Raw genomic sequence first — 22,096 nt, forward strand, 5'->3', positions numbered from 1 at the left:
CTGTGTCAAAACTTTTGAATGCACCCTCCAACTGCACATTGAAGACCTTTGCTGCTAAAAGGGTACCATCCTTAAGTATCCCTTTGTAGACCGTGCTGAAACTTCCATTACCAAGCAAGTTGCTTTCGTTGAATCCTTCTGTTGCTTGTTCAAGTTCATAATAGGAAATTCTTCCGTGCCCTTTTACCAGAGTTACATCTTCTTGACTTGCATTTTTCTTTGTCTTTCTCGATCTTAACACCACATATCCAACAGCCAATGCAAGGAGTGATCCAATCCCTAACATCATATATAAACCTATAAGCACTTTTTTTCTTCTTAACTTCTTTTCCGATTTGGTCAGGCATGGTTTAATGTTAAAACGGGAGTCACCACAGAGTGCATCATTGGACATGAAAGATTGACCTGTGGCATTCGCAAAAGGACCACCGGTGGGAATCTCTCCACTGAGTTTATTGAATGAGAAATTCATGTTTTTGAGGTACACAAGAGCTTCTAATGACTTTGGAATTTGACCACTAAGATTGTTATAGGACAAATCCAAGTATTCCAAGGACAACATTTTGCCAAATGATTCAGGAATAGGCCCCTCTAATCTATTATGTGCTAGAGAAAGATTAATCAATTTTTCTAGACCACCTAGAGTACTAGGAATCTTACCAGAAAAATAATTCCTTGACAAATCAATGAGTGTTGCAGCCTTTAAGTTTCCGCTCTCCAGTGGAATTTCCCCACTCAATAAATTGGACGAAATATCGAATTCTATGAGATCTTGAAGGCTCCCCAAGCTTGAAGGTAATCTAGAATCCAGGTTATTGTTAGCGAGATGAAGTTTCCTCAAACTAGTAACATTCCCTAAGCATGAGGGCACTGAACCAGAAAAATGATTTTCTGACAAGTCTAATGCACCAAGATTCTTTAAACTGCATTTAACATCTGGTATGGTTCCTTCTATCTTATTGCTTAATAAATAAAGTTCTTGAAGGCTCAGCATGCCATGGACAGTGTCTGGAATGTGTCCAATCAACTCATTGTTATATAGACTCATTGATGTCATTCCAGTAAGATTACCGATTTCTTGAGGAATGGCACCCTTAAGTTTACAACCATTTCCATCAAAAGAATCTAGAGATTTGGATAAATTACCAACAGATGGAGGCAAAACACCATCCAACGGATTATCACCAATCCAGAGTACTCTAAGATTCTTACAGTTTGACAATGATGTAAGAAAGCTCATTTTTGAATCACTGAATAAATTATTAAATTGCAAGCCTAGAATCTCGAGGTATTCTAAGTTACCAAGTGATTCGGGAATAGGACCTGTGAAACTGTTGACTGCGAGATCAATTTCTCTGAGTTTCGAAGAATTTGAGATTGAATCAGAGATAAAACCACTTAGATTAGTTGCTGCACAGTAAAGTCCTTCTAGATTGGGCATTCCACGACCTAAATCTGAAGGTAGAGTACCTGAAAGATTGTTTAGTGAAAGTTCTAGGATCTTCAGTGCTGACATGTTAAAAATGCTTGCAGGGACAGAACCAGTGAACCCGTTCTCGGCTAATATCAGCCTCTGTAGTTTCTCAAGATTACCTAGCTCCATTGGGATCTCTCCTGTCAATTAGGGAAAATGTATGAGTTACTAGTTTCGTGAAAGAGAGAAAAGAATGAAAATTTTCATTTGTGTACCTTCCAAATGCAGAGTTGCAATATATAATCTTGTAAGAGCTGTTAAGTTGGCTAGCTCTCTTGGTACAGTTCCAGTAAACTCATTCAGCGACAATGACAAGACTTGAAGCTTTCTGCATTTCTCCAGGGTTGGTGGAATAACGCCACTTAGGTAGTTTTTTGAGATGTAAAGTCCTTCCAAGTGTGGAAGATGATCGCATATAGTTGTTGGAAGCTTACCAGTAAGATTGTTATTGCTAAGACCAATATTCTGCATCGTCGTAATGTTGAAGATTGATGTTGGTATAGAGCCAGTAAGCTGATTATCTTGCAGGTCTAAAAAAGTCAGGTAGCGAAGATAACTGATTTCTCGAGGGATCTCTCCTTCAAGAAAATTATTCCGCAAGCTCAACACTTCCAGCTTTGTTAGATTGGAAAGGGAAGATGGAATTTTCCCTGAAAATTGGTTGTTCCAGAGGTACAGAAAGCGTAGGTTCGGTAACAAACTTAAAAATGGTGGAATGGCTCCAGTGAAGTTATTGCTTGCAACATTAATGACTTTCAACCTTTGTAAATGAGCAAACTCTTCCGGTAAACTCCCATGGAAAGTGTTGTCACTGATGTCGAGGGAGATGAGAAATGAGAGGTTTCCAATGTGTGGTGGAATGGTACCATGAAGTTGCATGTTAGAAATGTCTAAAGCAGTGACTCGATGGTGACGGGAGCCACAAGAAATTCCAATCCAGCTGCAAACTGGGACGGAAGAAGACCAGTTGCTAGCTAAGATGTTGTTAGGATCAGAATAAATGAGAGATTTCAATTCAAGAAGAGAAGCTTTATCAGTGTTAATATTAATAACAGTAGCAAGTGATGTATGGTGATGCAGTAGTAGAATCAAAATTGCAAGAGCAAAGAGGAGATTGCAGATTCTGCCCATAACTGTGACTAAAATAAGAATTGATAATGCAAAACAATGATTTTAGAAGATGTATTTAATACATTATTGGAGTATTACTTGGTTAAGAGTACAAGTTGTTTTAGTGAGAAAGTCAACTTGTTGAGTGTCTTTTGAAGTTGAGAATGCTGAATTCTTTGCCATTTCTTTGACTTTAAAAACTTTGATTGCTGAAATTAGTCAGTCAACTTGTGGAGTGTTATTTGGTTTAGAGTACAAGTTGTATTGCTGAAAGTCAGTCAACTTCTGGAGTGGATTAGCATTTACTGAATGTAATGGAAACCATGTGTTAAGATTAATTATGAAAGAATTTGTTGGGAAGTAGGAGAATATATAAGTAGTTTTGATGATTGATAAAGTGAACCTGATTTACTATTTGTTGTCTTATGTGTACTCTATTAGATAAACCGGGTCTCCAGACGTGAATGCGGACAACTTGTACAAATACGGGAGATTGCGGCAAAAAAGACTCGTAATAAAGTGCAGAAAATAAAGGAGTGAAAATAGAAATTAAGCTCTAACTGAGAAACCGGACAAAGTGAAGCTGCTTCACAATCCCGTAGCAGAACCAACGCGGGAACTAAGAATCCTTATTAAATCAAAAGATTCCTAAATAAGAAAAAGAAGTGCATAAGACTCCTTATAGTAAAAGAAAAGATCCTAAATAAGGAAAAGAAGTGCAGAAGACTCCTTATATGAAAAGGAAAACTTTTTAAAGAGTAAAATACTTTCCTTGTAGGAGTCAACTACGAAAAACAACTCCTATGCCGAAAAAGGAAGAATGCAAACAAGTTCTATAAGGAAAAGGATTAGTTTTTCGGAAAACATATTCCTTTCCTTGTAGAACTCGATCAAGGCAAAAATCAACCTTTACAAAAGGACAAAGTCAAAGAAGAGAAGATCGGCTTTTGCAATCACAATTGAGAGAATTTTCCAGCAAAGGCAGAGCGGCACCTATTGCATATTCACGAAAGTCATCATCTTGAGAGCAATAGTCATTGGAGCAAACTACAAGGCTTCGTCATAGCAATAGTGAAACCAGGTTTATGAGTTGTGTTTGAGTCTGAACTATTGAATGTTGAAGTTTGATCAATTAAAGTCTAGGGTTATTAGTCTTTTGTTGATTTGTTCTAGGTTTATTATTGAAAAACGTTCAACATCCATTTTAAAAAAGGAAAATCAGTATATGTTGGAACAATTACAAAGTACCTGTTTCTGCCCCTTTTTCAAATTGGTACTTATCTATTTTTCAGAAAAAAAAAAAACTTCAGGTCGAGTCGATCCACATGGGCGATCCACATTCCAAAACTTACATCTCCCACTTCGCACATGGTAGACAAGACACAGATCAATATGGTATCAACTAAACACACAATTCATACGATAAATAGTTCATGTGATCTGTGAGTACCAAGGCTTGCCTTCAAGGGTTTTACAAGCCCTACATAGGAATTCAATCACACGTGGAAAAAATTCACTATTAATTTAAGGACACTATTACTCACAATATCCCAGACTTTATTCACTACTTCAATAGTTACTTATTCGATCCCTCATTCTCTTACAGAGGTTAACTCGTGTTCATGTTTAACTTTATATACACAATTACAATCGAGTGTAATAGTCGGTTTGTGTATATAAGTTAAATTGTTCACTTTAATCATCTTTCCTTTCTACTCGAATCTATCTGTTCAATATCAATTGCTTTTCTAGACATGCACTGCTTTACCAAATCACTCATGGCTATTAGTAACATGCTAAAGTAGCAACATCGATCGAAACTTCAAGAAACAGTAAAAGGTCGAAAGGTATTCCAATGAAAAGTTAAGTTTACTTTTCGGGGTCTCACGCAATAAAGAATTTGGGAACCATTCTTCCATTAATCCAGTGATATCTTGACACACGTGGTATGAAACGCGTGCTACGATGTTCTCACCTTATATTGGTGCTTGTGTCTCATTCTTTTAATCATTCCAACATCGTACAAATCTTAATCTAGAAACCTCTAGATGTCTAACCCGAGCTTTTCTTTTCAATGATCCTCAAATACATCTTCTTAGAGTAGGGAAACTCCTCTCTTCACGTTCCTCGGCGTAAGAGGCGATTGCTCATGTGAGATAGCCAATCTGGTGACTTGTTTGACACACTTTATTTCTAAAATCAATATCACATGCATATGAGATATGAATATAAATTCAAAATAGTCATATATTGATGAGAATATTATAACTATCAAGTTATTTTACAATACATAAATATTAACATATCTTACGCAAATGTAACACCCCGTATCTGAAACAGACCAAAAATGCAGATTTTGAGAAGTTGCAGGTGCAACCCACAGTTGCCATCCACGGACCGTAGATCAGACCACGGCCCGTGCTGGTGGTCCGTTGTTCACCACTACAACCCCTCCTCAGCCAAGCTCAGAAAAACTGGCCAAGTCTCGACTCACGGACACAAATCACGGACAGCTAAGTTTGTCACGCCCCGAGCTACCCCCGAGACGCAGACACGGGACCTAGGACTACAAGTGATCCCAAGCTAACCCTGTTGGCATGATCATGAGCATACTAAAGATAATAAATTGATGTAGAAGCTAAATCATAAATAAAATGAAAAGATAGGGAATACCCATATACTATAACTGAGATAAATGAAAACTAATGAATTTAATACAAAGAGGATATTAACTAATTACTAAGCTGAATCTAATTATGTCTGAAAATAGCCTCTAACTGACTAGAAATATTAGGACAGGCCCCAGCTAAGTCTAGCAAAACTGAAACTAAGACTAAAAATATTGAAAAGAAACTCATGACTATTGTTCTCGGAGAATGAGGACTCACCACTGATTCTGCTGAATTGGAGATCGGGAATTGATCTAAGCGTGATCTGGATGATGAGAACCTGAACCTACATCACGAGAAGATGTAGCGCACGTATGTATCAATACTTGAAAGGTACTGAGCATGTAGGATATAGTAAATCTGAAATAACATATAACTGAACAAAATAATAAAGCAATGAAATAATCTTAACATGATATAGATACTAACTATTGAGCTAACTGAATGCAATTTATAACATGCTGAGACTGAATACTGAATATACTAATAAATGGTCAATGCAATAGAATCTGACTGAACTATGGGAGCTACTAATAACTGACAAAAAACCACATGAGCTAAATGTGGAGTCTGATGTATACGCCCCATCAAGAGGACCCAATATACCCTGCCAGAGGTGTAGAGGCATGTTGGCATGATCACTAAATTGATGTTGCCAACAAAGGGGACTTACACCTACGTGGCTCGTAGTTCTGGGACTATATGGGTACGTTGAACCCTAGTCCAACTCTGTATTATGCTATTCTCAATGAATTAAGTGGTTAACTGGTTATGACTGAATTTCTGTAAATACTGGATAGCTCAAAACTAAACATGCAAACTGAGAATGCAACAATTAATCTGATAATGATGCATTCATAAACTGAGGCATATATAACTGAATACATTATGACTGAAATATTAAATAGCTCAAAATACTGACATGTAGATACTCATACTTGAAAACTCCTTTCTAGAAAACAATTCAAAATCATATTATACTATGTTCATTGATGACTTGGGAAGTCATACTGCATAAACATTAATGGTATATCTAGATACCATACTGTTCATACATTGATGACCTACTCAATTGTCATACTAATCATGTTTTAGAAGTTCTTTCTCAAAACTCATCTTAACTTTCTCAAAACCTCAGTTTAAAACTCAAGTGTTGTCTTAAAGAAAAGCTTCTCAAGATTTATAACTCAAAATAAAGTTTATGCTGAAATATACTAATAATGTGGCGTTCAAAACTGGAGCATGTATATCTGAATAACTGAAATATCTGACCTACCATATGTAATTCAAGAACTAAAGAAATACATAGCTAGGGTTCTGAAATTTATGCAATAAACTGAGCAATAACATGATAATCTGATTTGGAATATTTAAATAACTAATTCATGATGATCTGCTGTAATTCTAGAAACCCTAGGTTTGTTCATAATCATGGAATCAAGAAACTGACTGAATTCTAGGGACCAAATGGGCAAAAGGAACCCACTAATGAAATCCCACATACCTGGTGACGAATTCCACGGAGAAATCTTTCGATTTTGGGGCTGGAACTGATGGAACCTTGCTGAATTCTTGAACTAAGGTTCTTGACCTTTTTCTTCTCTCTTGATTCTAATTTTCTAAGTTTTGATTAATGATTTTGACTAAGGTAGGTTCTAGTTATGTTTCTAGGCTTAAACTGACTAAAACCTCATGATTTAGGATCTAAACAGCGTCTCTTAGGGGTTAAACGAAATAGGAAGAGACTGAAAGACCCTTGACTTAACTGATGTCGGAGTGATCGACGAACTGGACCTACGGGTCGTCGATCAATCTATGGTCCGTCGATCAAGTCTGTCTGATAGGGCTTCACAAACAAGCATAAATTTTTACTTGGAGGTTGGATTTTAGCAAACTCGATGGCGTTGGAAAGAGGATTCAATTATCTATCTTACCATAGGTCATGGGACACATAATTCTTTTTGTACTAAAAGTTATGACCATCTGAAGTTGACCCATCAACAATTTTCAGCTAACTGGCTGCTGACCCTCATCTATTGTCAGACCTACGGACCGTGGATCGAACGACGGTTCGTGCTGGTCTACCATAGTTCATGTTAGAGGCTGGGTAAAGGAGTCTTGATCCACGGACACAGACCACGGACCGCGGTATGATCTATGGATCGTGGGTCTGTCTGTAAGTCGAGACTTGGCCAATTTTTCTGAGCTTGGTTGGGGAGGGGTTGCAGTGGTGAACCACGGACTACCAACACGGGCAGTGGTCTGACCTACGGTCCGTGGATGGCAACTGTGGGTTGCACCTGCAACTTCTCAAAATCTGCATTTTTGGTCTATTTCGGATACGGGGTGTTACATTATCTCCCCCTTGGGATCATTCGTCCTCGAATGAAGACTAAACTAGCTGAAATGGAGGGAGAGTGTTGCAATCCCTACCACTAAACACTGAGAACTGAATTTCTGACTGAATTGAGTTCCAAAAACATGCAAATACGCTGAAAATGCAAGTACAAACTGAAGGAACATGATTCTAAGACTGAATTTACGCATGAATGACTGAAGAACTGAAGAGGAACTATTACCTCAAGATGGAATGGAATCGGAAGGAAAGAGGTGAGGATACTTGGACTTCATGGCTGCTTCTGCTTCCCAAGTAGCTCCCTCTACGGACTGACTCCTCCACAAAACCTTAACTGAAGCGACTTCTTTGTTTCTCAACCTTCTAACCTGACGATCGAGAATCTCAACTGGTACATCCTCATAAGAAAGGCTATCTTTTACAGCCACAGTCTCTAATGGCACTACAAATGCTGGATCACCCACACACTTCTTCAAAAGTGAAATGTGAAAGACTGGATGCACTGCTGCTAAATTTGCTGGCAACTCTAACTCATAAGCCACTTTACCAATACTTTTCATGATCCTGTAAGGGCCTACATAACTGGGACTGAGCTTTCCTTTCTTGCCAAATCTCATCACCCCCTTCATAGGTGACACTTTCAGGAAAACCAAATCATCCACTTGGAACTCTAGTTCCATTCTTCTCACATCTGCATAAGACTTCTGGCGACTCTGGGCAGTCTTAAGTCTATCTCTAATGAATCTGGTCCTATCAAGGACTGAAACTGGTCCTATCAAGGCTGCTTCACCTACTTCAAACCAACCAACTGGATATCTACATCTACGCCCATACAATGCCTCATAAGGGGCCATCTGAATGCTGGAATGATAACTATTGTTGTAGGCGAACTCAATAAGAGGAAGGTGATCATCCCAACTACCCTTGAAGTCGATCACACAAGCTCTCAACATGTCTTCTCAGTTCTGAATGGTACGTTCTGTCTGACCATTCGTTTGTGGATGAAATGTTGTGCTAAGGTTAACTTAAGTACCAAGACCCTTTTAAAATGACTTCCAGAAATGAGAGGTAAACTGAGGACCTCTATTTGAGATGATAGACAAAGGAATCACATGCAACCTCACAATCTCATTAATGTTAAGCTTGGTGTAATCCTCCGCCGAATCTGTAGTCTTGACCGCCAAAAAGCGAGAATTGAAGACTTAGTAACCTTATCAACAATCACCCAAATGGAGTCATGTTGTCTCCGAGTACGAGGTAAACCTGTGATGAAGTCCATATTGATCACTTCCCACTTCCAAGTAAGAATGTCAATCTCTTGAGTCATACCTCCTGGTTTCTGATGTTCTACCTTGACTTACTGGCAATTGCGGCACTTAGCCACAAAGTTTGCTATATCTCTTTTCATACCATTCCACCAATAGACTTCCCGTAGATCGCGGTACATCTTAGTGGCACCTGGATGAATAGAATATCTGGAATTATGGGCCTCTGCAAGGATATGTTATCTCAACTCACCCACATCAGGAACACATAATCGACCCTGATAGCGAAGCACACCATCTCCCCCTTGGGAGAATACCTCCACTGTCTGCTTCTGGATTGCACCCTTAAGCTCTAGCAATATTGGATCACTGTCTTGCTTTTCCTTAACTTCTACTACTAAAGAAGATTCTGCCCTATTCTGAACTGTTACACCACCATCTGATATGCTCATAAGACGAACTCCTAAGCGAGCAAGTCTGTGAACATCCTTTGCTAATTCTTTCTTCTCTTCTTCAACATGTGCTACACTACCCATAGATAGTCTGCTAAGGGTATCTTCTACTACATTCGCCTTACCCGAATGGTAATGCACGCTCATATCATAATCTTTGATGAACTCAAGCCACTTTCTCTGGCGAAGATTCAAATCTTTCTAGGTGAACACATACTGAAAGCTCTTATGGTCTGTGAACACATCTACATGAACACCATACAAGTAATGCCTCCAAATCTTAAGTGCAAACACCACTGCTGCTAGCTCGAGGTCATGAGTTGGGTAGTTCTTCTCATGCACCTTAAGTTGTCTAGAAGCATAACATATAACCTTATCTTGTTGCATCAACACACAACCTAGGCCGACTCTGGATGCATCACAATAGATCACATAACCATCTGAACCCTCTGGTAGAATCAAGACAGGAGTTGTAGTCAACCTAGTTTTTAATTCTGCAAAGTTTTTCTCATAATCATCTGACCACTCAAACTTGACTATCTTCTGAGTCAGCCTAGTCAATGGTGCGATTATGGATGAAAATCCATCCACGAACCTTTGTAATAACCCGCTAGACCTAAGAAACTTCTGATATCTGCAGGAGAGGTAGGTCTGGGCCATTGTTTCACTGCTTCTATCTTCTAGGAATCTACTCGAATTCCTTCACTAGACACAATATGCCCAAGGAAGGCAACTGATTGTAACCAAAACTTGCACTTGTTAAATTTTTCAAATAACTGGCGATCTTTAAGAGTTTGCAGAACAACTCTCAAATGACTTGCATGTTCTTCCTCATTCCTATAGTAAAAGAGGATATCATCAATAAAGACGATAACGAACAAGTCCAAGTACTGCTTGAACACTCTGTTCATCAAATCCATGAAAGTTGCATGAGCATTGGTTAGTCCAAATGACATGACTACAAATTCATAATGACCATACCGAGTTCTGAAGGTTGTCTTCGAAATGTCACTAAAATAAGCATAACTTTTTACTCGGAGGTCGAATTTTAGCAAACTCGATGGCGTTGGAAAGAGGATTCAATTATCTATCTTACCATAGGTCATGGGACACATAATTCCTTTTGTTCTAAAAGTTATGACCATCTGAAGTTGACCCATCAACAATTTTCAGCTAACTGGACCCTCATCTACGGTCAGACCTACGGACCGTGGATCGAACGACGATTTGTGCTGGTCGACCATAGTTCATGTTAGAGGCTGGGTAAAGGAGTCTTGATCCATGGACCACGGTCTGATCTACGAACTATGGGTCTGTCCGTGAGTCGAGACTTGGCCAATTTTTCTGAGCTTGGCTGGGGAGGGGTTGCAGTGGTGAACCACGGACCACCAGCATGGGCCGTGGTCTTACCTACGGTCCGTGGATGGCAACCGTGGGTTGCACCTGCAACTTCTCAAAATCTGCATTTTTGTTCTGTTTCGGATATAGGGTGTTACAGCAAACCTAGAGCCTTAACATGTTTCTCAAATAAGTCTCCAGATATTGCATTTGTAAAAGGATCAGCTATCATTTCACAAGTAGGAATGTATTGCAAATTTATTTCTCCACTTGCTACTATGTCTCTCACAAAGTTATTCTTGATGTCAATGTGTTTGGTCTTGTTATGATACTTAGGATCTTTCGTGTATGTGATAGNCATACCTGGTGACGAATTCCACGGAGAAATCTTTCGATTCGGGGCTGGAACTGATGGAACCTTGCTGAATTCTTGAACTAGGGTTCTTGACCTTTTTCTCCTCTCTTGATTCTAATTTTCTAAGTTTTGATTAATGATTTTGACTAAGGTAAGTTCTAGTTATGTTTCTAGGCTTAAATTGACTAAAACCTCATGATTTAGGGTCTAAACAACGTCTCTTAGGGGTTAAACGAAATAGGAAAAGATCGAAAGACCCCTGACTTAATTGCTGTCGGAGTGATCGACGAACTGGACCTACGGGCCGTTGATCAATCTATGGTCCGTCGATCAAGTCTGCCCGATAGGGCTTCACAAACAAGCATAACCTTTTACTCGGAGGTCGGATTTTAGCAAACTCGGTGGCGTTGGAAAGAGGATTCAATTATCTATCTTACCATAGGTCATAGGACACATAATTCCTTTTGTGCTAAAAGTTATGACCATCTGAAGTTGACCCATCAACAATTTTCAGCTAACTGGCTGCTGACCCTCATCTACGGTCAGATCTACGGACCGTGGATCAAACGATGGTTCATGCTGGTCGACCGTAGTTCATGTTAGAGGCTGGGTAAAGGAGTCTTGATCCACGGACCGCAATCTGATCTACGAACCGTGAGTCTAGACTTGGCCAATTTTTTTGAGCTTGGCTGGGGAGGGGTTGCAGTGGTGAACCACGGACCACCAGCACGGGCCGTGGTCTGACCTACGATCCGTGGATGGCAACCGTGGGTTGCACCTGTAACTTCTCAAAATCTACATTTTTGTATTGTTTCGGATACGGGGTGTTACAGCAAACCTAGAGCCTTAACATGTTTCTCAAATAAGTCTCCAGATATTGCATTTGTAAAAGGATCAGCTATCATTTCACAAGTAGGAATGTATTGCAAATTTATTTCTCCACTTGCTACTATGTCTCTCACAAAGTTATTCTTGATGTAAATGTATTTGGTCTTGTTGTGATACATAGGATCTTTCGTGTATGTGATAGTCGCCTGACTACTACAATATAGAATCATAAGACCCTTAGAATTCTTTGCAATATTCAAATGCTCAAAGAATCTTTTTACCCAAACAACTTCTTTTACTGCAGTCGCATAAGCCACAAATTCAGATTCTATAATTGAGAGAGTTGTGCAAGTTTGTTTCTTACTTTTCCATGAAATAGCACAACCATTAAGTAAGAAAGCATAATTGGGTGTTGATTTTCTATCATTCTGATCACCAGCCCAATCAGCCTCTGTATAACCTATTATGAATAAATAATATTCACTATAACATAGTGAATGATCTGATGTTCCCTTCAGGTATCGAAATATTCTCTTTACTGCTTTACAATGAGCTCTTCCATGATTGGATTGATACCTGCTAACCAAACTTACGGCATAACAAATGTCTGGGCGAGTACAAATCATAGCATACATCAAACTCCCGACAGCGCTAGAATATGAAACTCGGGACATGTCTTCTTTTTCTTTTTTCAGTCTTTGGACACATTTCAAGGCTAAAAGTTTCACCCCTTGCTACAAGAGTATCCATAAATTTGCAACTATTCATTTGAAAGAGTTCCAATATTTTCTTTATGTAAGTTTCTTGAGATAAACTCAAAAATTTCTTTGAAATGTCTATTTGGATCTTAACAATATATAGTCTTCTTCACCCATATCTTTGATTTTGAAAGTCATGACTTGACAGTTTTCATATACTCCAAATTATCTCTAGCTAATAAAGTATCATCTACGTAAAGAGAAAGAATTACAAATTTTCCCTTGGACATTCTCACATAAATGCAATGGTCTTCATCGATCATGGCGAAATCAAATTACATCAACTCCTTATGAAATCTCAGGGACAACTGCCTTGAAGATTACTTTAGGCCATACATTGATCTTTTCAATTTATAAACGTTCTTTTCTTACCCTTTGACAATGAAACATACTGATTGTTCCATGTATATTTCCTCGTTTAATTCTTCATCAAGAAAAACGGTCTTCACATCCATTTGGTGTAATTCTAGATCTAAACGTGCAACAAGAGCTAAAAGTAATCGTATGGAGGTAAACTTCACAACTGGTGAAAAAGTTTCCTCATAGTCTATTCCAACTTCTTGAGTAAAACCTTTTGCTATCAATCGTGCTTTATGTTTTTCTATTGACCCAGTTGTTTTTCATTTAACTTTGAGAATCCATTTATTCCCAATAGCTTTATGTTCCTTAGGAAAGTCAACTAGATCCCAGACTCTAAAAGACAGTTTATGTATCATATCAAATCATATATCATATTATATATATTATTAAAAGCGGAAGCTTCTACCTTCAAAGTTGATTATACCTTTTTCAGTTTAAAATTTCAAAACTAATAGCAGGTTTCTATGCAAATAAACACAATTAGATAGAATCAATCACAAATTTATTTTTATTTTGTGTATAATTCTTTTGTTCCGTACTAGACTCAATTGGTGTAAACCAAAAATAAAGCGAGAGCAACATTTTGAACTTTTGATTTTAGAAAAAACAGTTTATTTAAATCTAATAAATTATTTAGATATATTAAACAAAAATTTTAACACGAATATAAAGTATAAATTAAAACTAAGGAAAGTTGTTAAACTCGTAAGTAGAGTTATAACACCAAACAAATGTGTGTAACAGATTTTAACGGGAGACTTGTGTTGTGTGAATGTGTTTATTTTGGGTTGTAAAAATGAGAAATTAATATACAATGAAATATATATTTTGATAATAGTGGTATCTAAGTAGGTTTATGTGTACCTTGACTAATTTACATGATATATGTTACCTCATATCAATAACAAGTACTAGATAACTCTATTCACAAGGCTAAAAGATGGGGATAAATAACAGATCTCATGATTTTATGTGTATCTTAACTAATTTCACGAGATATATGTTACCTTATACCAGTAATAAGTACTAGATAACTCTATTCACAATGCTAGAAGACGGGGAAAAATCATAGATCTGGTGATTTTTAACCACTTTGTTAATGACTAGGTCACACCCTTAAATATTATATAGTAAAATATTATAACTAAATAAAAATTAAAATAACTTGTATGTTTTAAGTGCGAGAAATTTACTAATAATAATTGGAATATCCTACTAAGTAATTTGGGTCATTAATAATTTTACTCTACCTTTTACTAATATATTTAGTCATGGCTATAACTCATAGAGAGTATAAGTGTATGATGTTTTCATAATATAAATGGTGTAAGTGTTTATATTTTAAAATACAAGAGATATATTCAGAAATTAGATTATATTACAGAAATATTTAATTTAATAAACCTTTAATCTCATGGGATATCTTTAATCAAAGATAAGTTGAGACTTTGATTTGGTTGTTATAAATAATGTTTGAAGATTTAGATATTTTAACTAATGTTCCTTTCAATTACATTTTCATTTACTAATCATAACCTAGTAATCCCAAAGTAAGAAAATTATATTTGGGAAAAATTTAGAAAAGAATTGGTAACTAGTGTTTCGTCATATAATTGGTTATCCCAAGTTCCCAAGTTCTAGCAAAAAATAGAATTTGAGCCAGATTTTAGTATTCGAGAATTTTAAAAAATTAAAAAATTATGCTAAACTTTTATATTTTATAAAACACCCGACATTTATAATTTTAGACTAAATTTCATTCCTAGTTTGTCGTACAAAATTTATACCGTGCTGCTTTCGAATCGGCTAAAAGAGTATTTTGATGTCACTTAGGAGAAGTATAGGGAAGTGTGCCTGAGTCTTCTATAATAAGTAGTTGTGACTCGGTCTAGCTAGGACAGAGCCGCATATTTTATACAATTTTTATCCGAGCTTACTCTTCGAAGTCACTTCCAATTACAAATAGTAATAGTAGTTTTCGTATACAAATCAATGGTATTTTTGTTTTGTTTTCTTCCCTTTTTTCGAATTCATATTAATTATGTTCGTTGTCACTGCTTTTCACGAAACATTTTCATTATAAAATGACAATACAAACTTATGAGTATTTTTAATAAATTTTTAGAACTTATGGTATAAATCATATTTATTTTTTAAAAAAGTCAAATATATCTCCCAAAAAAAATCTATGGCCAAACGCATGACAAAACCTCACCCAATAATGACTTGCCAAAAATATTTGTAAATTTGTAGCCAAACACATGGCAAAATTTCACCCATCAATGACTTGCCAAAAAGATTTAGAAGTTTGTGGTCTAACACATGACAATTTTTTACCAAAAACTAATTTGCCCAAAATATTTGGAAATATATGGTCAAANTCTAATTACTATTAGTTGTCTTGTAATAATTTGTAAACTCTAACTCTCTCCATATGTGAAATAATTTGGGGATCGTCTAAAGGGGGGAGGGGTATACGTGCTAATTGTGTCTTTTATTTCATTCTTTTTATATGTGTGATTGTCATAAAAATCTGTCTATTTCGCTTAGCTAAAGTAAGTAATTGTGTTATAATAACCGATCTAATCTCAAGCCTTTGCTCGCATGAAATTTTGCTTTACCTTTAATCTGACATAGATTAGCACATGAAATTCACGATCGGGCAGTATGTTTATGTAATAATGTATGTAGAGATCTATGACTAGCTTTACTTTCAGCATGCCTATTTTTTATTTTTAGTGACTTTAAGTATGTTCATGAATTCTAAAATAACTTGAGTCTAATAACTTTTGCATGTTAAAACTAAGTTACATTTAATTTCAGAGTGTCAATTAATCAGTCAGTTGTCTGTAACCCTTCGTATGTCAATAACTGTTCAGCTTGTTCTTGTAGAAATCATGCTCATAATAATAAGTGTTATTTTATATGTTATTTGGTTTCTAGATAATCATTGCCTATAGGTTTCTAAATATTATTATATCTTTATATAGAAAGTATGCTTATAGAATCAGTAATTAGCTTCAGCATATTCACTTAGAAATCATGTCCATAGAATTTAACTAATAAAATTGATGTCTAAATAATATATGTTCAGTAACTCAAGCCGGCCATTTATATTTAAATTCTAATTAATCTGCTAATAATATTTTCAGCATGTTAAAATTGAAACAAATTTGACATGCTTGTTTGCTACCTACTGTTGAATAAATTTCTATAACGCAATTATTTTTTGTCACTCAAGCAAAATAAACTAAGTTTCAGCATGTTTAACAACCTAAGCTCCCTTAGTTTATTAATCAAGTTTTAATCAAATCTTAAATTACTGATAAAATGCAGCATGCTAATCACTTAGGAACTATGCATGTAGATTGTAGATTTGATTTATTTAAAGTAGTATGCCTATAGGTACTATGCGATTTTTTTAAATCACTTAGAAATCATGTATAGGTTTATAAATCCGATTTTTCAGCATGTTAATTAACTAAGTAGCATTTCGTTATAAATTTTGTCACTGTTCAATGGCATAATTGTTTTCTGGCCATTCAGAATAAACATTGATAATTGACTATTGCTTTTCTGCCCATATTTCTATCTAAATTAATCTGCCCGGATAAAATCAGCTACTAATAATTTATTGCATATGCTACTTGCTACCCTAATTCAACTCCGCTTTAAATATTAATCTCTGCATCATAATTTTGCCACTTAGAATTAGCTATTGATTAATTAATGCATCTAATAAATTGATTGCTACTTAAAATAAATATCTGTATTGATAAGTTGACCTGCTACTGCTCTAAAAAAATTTCATGTATCTGTGATCCCCTTTTGCCATCGTTAAAATCAATTTACAACTGCCTTATGTCATAATTATTTGTCCTTTCATTAATTAATTGTTATATTTGTTATATTGCCCGACTGTATACCTGTTTATATACACACACTTAGTATGAGGCCTTTCACTATTTACTTGTGTTTGTCAGCGTGTATAATAAAATCTAGAGGCCAATATGAGACTTTATGTGCTAAATGGTCGTCCAATTTGTTTGACTTGGTGTCTAGGTGGGCCTATTATATTTTATTTTAGTCTATACCCACCCTAATAGTAGTCCAATGCCTCTTGGACCTTAAGCGGGGACGATAGACACCTTTTAGAGACGAAAAGCATGCGGTGGTGGGGTAGGGGTAGTTTAGGCCCTATGGAGATGATGACATCGACTCGGTCTAAATGACAAACTTTGGTTTTGTCTGTCCCTATGAGAAATCGACCAAAATAAAGAAAGTCGAGTGCTGATCCTAAAGTCCTTCAGAGTCTCCCTTTCCTTGTCCCTTTATTTGTTTATTATTATATTTGTTTGGGTAGCTTTAAATAAAAATATAAAAATTGCTTATTCTATTTGATTGTGCAATTTCTGTCTCCTCACTCATCTTTTATTAATTGTTTAAATATTTTTCGTTTATTACATCACCTAGTCTCGCATGCTTAATTAATAAAGTAGATAATTTAATTAGTCCTAATTGTTTAATCATAGTTATCACTTAGTAACCATGCTAATTAAATAAACCAATAAATGAAGTGACCTTAATTGCTACTTGTAACCCCCACATAAACTGCATGAGACACGGCCGGGACCCACATTTGTGGACCTCGAGGGATGCCTAACACCTTCCCCTCGAGGTAATTTGAACCCTTACCCGATCTCTGGTTCGTTGACCTTAGCTAGATTTAGTTAGGTTAGATGGGTGCCCTAACGTTCATTAATTCGTTAGGTGGCGACTCTTCAATCCTCCAAAGCCCAAAAGAGTTGTTAGGTCGTGCACCGAAAACCCGTTATGCGAAAAACGGGGTGCGACAGAATGGCGACTCTGCTGGGGATATTAGGTTCTAACCATTACGTGTTTTATGCTTTATGTGGGCTTACTTGGTTATTTCATTGTTTGTTTGATTATTAGCATGTTAAGTTGTTATTATTTTCCCTTGTTTATTTGTTTCTTTATTTATTGTCTGTTTTTCCATATTCCACCCCTTTCCCTTTATCCTTATTTATTTCTTTCCATGTTTCGCCCTTTTCCTTTTTCCTTATTTGTTTACTTGTCTGCGTAATTCCGTACCCTTTTCCTTTACTTATTTGATTATCTAATATGTTCGTATATTTATTTTCCTTTTTACTTATGCATGTATTTACTTGTTTATTTATTTACCGCATTTCATAAACTGTCTATATGTTACCGCTTTCAACCTAAGTGCTAAATGTTACTGCTTTGATAATTGGCATTCCGTTCATACTTCCCCCAATTGGGACCCTCTACTTTTTTTATTTTTGTTACCGTGATGTTGTGCCTTTGCACATCTCACAACTACTCAAATTCACTTCAAATACCCAATTATAGAGAGTCGGCATATGCGTGGACGGAACGGATAGTTTTACTACCGTGAAACCACGAGTCTTCTCGCATAGAACCCCTTTCAAGTCCGTGTCAAGCCAATTCTTAGAAATCTTGATTAGGTTATACATGATGCATAAGCCCTAGGTGGTTTGACCCTTGGTGTCAATCCACATGATTAGTAGCCACCTTATCGTCTAAAGGGCCCCAACACCCTTTAGACAAATTGCATAATTATGTGTCAATGTGGACATAATAATTAAATTAAGCCAAATTTGTCAAAATGGAGTTTAGAAATTGTTTGTTGTTTTGTTTGCAGAGTCATGGACACCTTCAACTCTCCAAAACCACAAATGGTCGTAGAGGTAAACTACAAGCTAAGGAACTGGTGGATGGATATCAAGAGAGACCGTGAAAGAGAGATTCGACAGTTGTTGGGCGGTCTTACCTATCTCATCTTTGTCATACCAAACCCTCACTTGATTAGGGCCTTGCTAGAATTTTGGGACCCTGTGAGGATGGTTTTCAAATTTGTGGATTTTGACTTAGTACCAGCGATTGAGGAGATAAGTGGTTTCATTGACATGCCATACCACGAGTGTGAAATGATAGTACCATATAAGCCATCATCGAGGGAGTTTCTAAAAAGCCTGGGAATGAAGTCAAATCCAACCTTGCCTTCTCTAGATCTTGGGTGGATTCATTTCGACTTTCTGTATTCACGCTTTGGCCGATATGATAGTTATTACTCTTTTATTGATGAGTTTGAATGCTCCGTCGAGGAATGGGAAACATATCGCCTAAATGCCTTTGCCATTGCCCTATTAGGATCCCTGATTTTTCCTAACATAAGGGGAAAGATTGACACACGCTTGGGTTATGTGGTTCGAGATTTAGCCCAAAGAGAGAGCAAACCTAGGAAAACCCTAGTACCTATGATCTTGGCGGAAATAATGAGGATTCTGTCAGCATGCGTCAATGGTCGAATGTTTTTCGAGGGATGCAACATTTTGCTGCAATTATGGGCTATTGAACACTTCTACATGTGGTCTGACATTGTAGATATCTTTCTGGGTTACGGCAATAAGATTGACAATCATCCAAGAAGAATAGTAGCTTTCACTGCCCCTGAGGGATTCGTAGACTGACAGATATTCTTGACAAAGCTCAAGAGCTACCGCATCCAATGGAAGCTCCGTTGGTTGTCCACCCCTCATGCAATAGTAAGAGGCGATGACCGATACTTCATTGAGCTCATTGGCTTGAAAGGTGTTCAACCATACACTCATCTTCGAGTACTTCGCCAATTTGGGCAAACTCAGGTAATACCACTCCAGTCTGACATGGAGCAGTTTAAGTATGAATTTGGATTAGATAAACCCCAAGTCCACATCATACTTCGAAGATGGGAGCGAGTGTTAACCATTCATATGGGTGCACGACAGACCTTATGCACACGTGAGTATTACATATGGATCCTAAAAGAGGTCAAAGACAGAGATGCGAGTGAGGAAGGACACTGTGGGCTCACTGATGAGAGAGAAAACATATGGGCACGCAACGTGTTGAAGATCAAGAATGAAGTCACTCCCTGCACAAGAAGTCAATTAGCGCCAAGCTCTTGGAACTAATATCTTCAAGATTTTCAGAATTTAGGATGACTTTCCCATTTGTTACCCCTTTCCCTTAGTTTATTTCAGTTTTCATTTTTTCAATTATGATGTATTGTTCTAATTTTATAATAAATAAAGACTGTTTTTATTTCTCTAACTCTAAACTCCAATTGGCAAATAAGGCTTGAATTAATTATTGTGCATCACTTATATGTCGTCTTAGGCCTACCTCTGGCTCAACGAGGTTCTTTGCATTTAGGGCGTTTATCTTAAAATAATGTGTTTGTTATCTCGATTAATGCAACACTCTAACTGGGTTTTCTTTTGCTTTTGCTTTTACTTTTATTTTACCCTTCCCCAATGGTTGATCTGTAGACCATGGTTTACCATACGCGATCAAAGGAAGCTCTTCCTTCTCTTCCAGATGAGAACCACAAAGGGAAGAGGAAAGCGACTAATGAGAAGGTTATCAATAAGACTATTGAAAAGAAACATCCTTCAGACGAGTTGGTCTCAAGCCTGAAACAGAAAATAAAGAAGTTAGAAGAAGAGGTGTCGGATATGCGCGAGTGGGCCAAGATAACCCTCCACTCACTCAGTCTATTTCGCATCTTTCACCAACTCACCCTACTCCGCAAAATCAACCAAGCTCCATTCAAATGCCTCTAAAGAACACTCACTTTCCAAATTACCCATATCCTCCTCAATATCATACTTATGGTTCCAGACCTCCATATCTTACGCAGAGCCTATCGAGTCCTCCCTTACAAGCTCTTCAATATCAAACACCTCTACACCAAGTCCCTTGGTATTGTGCACCACTTCAAATGCCTCCATCCCAAAGGCCCCCTCTACCATATCAAAAGCCTATTTATCCTGTTCACAATGTCAAAACCCTCACTCAAAAACATATTCGCAAAAATCTATTCAACGTGGAGAAGAGGCCCATCAAAATTTACACTCCTTTGACTGAGCCCATGGATAAATTCTATGAAAAGTTGAGGAATGCTGGTCACATCACCCCTGTCAGTGAAATCATGATGAACACACGTGGAAGGTGGATTGAAATTTCTAAGGTTTGCGCTTACCACTCAGGAATGAAAGGACATACCATAGAAGAATGTCGTGATCTGAAAGACAAGATCCAGCAATTGATTGATACCAAGATCATATGCTTAGAGGACTTTGCACCAAAGAAATCCCAACAGATAACATGTTGAAGGTCATTTGAAGCACTTTCCAATAAAGGCTTATGCCATTTAAGCTTAAGTTCTCTACATTCATGTTCCGTCAAGTTCTGACAAGGAAGGTACCCATGTTAGCATATGGGCAATAAAGTTTGGTCAGAATCTATCTTTTGATTGTTGATGTATGCTCCGTTTAATGTCTTGAACTATGCTCTTAGTATTTGGAACTACGTCAGACCTGATTCCCGTTTAAGAGGGGATACGTAGGCGCTCCTTTGGAGTTCGGTCTTATCATAATAAAAATCTCATTTTTCCCTTGGACTGTGTAACTGGGGTAGAATTTTTGAGAGGGTCTCAAAAATTTCTTCAGAGGGCATCTTCTTGCAAATCACGATACTGGGGCAGAATTTTTGAGATGAACTCAAAAATTCCATCAAAAGCATTTCTTCTCACAAATCAGTAACTAGGGCAGAATTTTGGAGAGGGTCTCAAAAATTCCTTCAAACGGGCATTTCCTGCACAAATCAAGACTGGGGCAGAAATTTTGAGTGTCTCAAAAATTCACTACAATCAAGCTACAATCTTCAACAAAGATCAGATAACAGATTTGATACTGAGTCAGATGTTGTAAAGTCTCAGACTATGCCATGGTCAAAGATTCAACATTACTTTTTACAATTTATTATTTTCAAAAAGCTTTTTCGAAAAACTCTCTCTCCCTCTATTTTACATTTCTCTTCAAAGCAAATGCCCGGAAAGGTCTGGATGGCAAGTCAAAGGGAGCACACCGGTCGGAGCAGATCAACCTCCCCCATTTTTAAACTCACAATCTTTCTTTGAGCACAGGAAAAACAGGTACAGATGCAAAAGACAACTTCAACATAACCTGACCGCTATTAAGCTCGACAAATCGCCAATAAACGACGAAAGAATCAAGATACTTCAT

General features: G+C 37.0%; 2 protein-coding genes across 5 annotated transcripts in view; both read right to left on the reverse strand.

Annotated features, from left to right (window-relative positions):
• Positions 1-12,540, reverse strand: part of LOC125872763 (copper transporter 6-like) — a 73,243-nt gene extending 60,703 nt beyond the window's left edge. The window contains exon 1 of the mRNA XM_049553547.1: positions 12,520-12,540. The gene's annotated coding sequence lies outside the window, so the exon portion shown is untranslated. The remainder of the gene's footprint in view (positions 1-12,519) is intronic.
• LOC125872748 (probable LRR receptor-like serine/threonine-protein kinase At3g47570) overlaps positions 1-22,096 on the reverse strand; it is a 159,053-nt gene that overhangs the window by 20,148 nt on the left and 116,809 nt on the right. Inside the window, exon 1 of one of the 4 annotated variants that reach the window (XM_049553526.1) lies at positions 47-935. The exons of the other annotated variants lie outside the window; for them this stretch is intronic. Within the exon in view, the coding sequence (XP_049409483.1) occupies positions 47-562 (516 nt within the window). The 5' untranslated portion in view covers positions 563-935. Of the gene's footprint in view, positions 1-46; positions 936-22,096 lie in introns of those variants that run through there. 4 annotated transcript variants of the gene reach the window in all.

The sequence above is a fragment of the Solanum stenotomum genome, chromosome 8 (assembly GCF_019186545.1).
Source record: "Solanum stenotomum isolate F172 chromosome 8, ASM1918654v1, whole genome shotgun sequence".
In the NCBI taxonomy this organism is placed as follows: domain Eukaryota; kingdom Viridiplantae; phylum Streptophyta; class Magnoliopsida; order Solanales; family Solanaceae; genus Solanum; species Solanum stenotomum.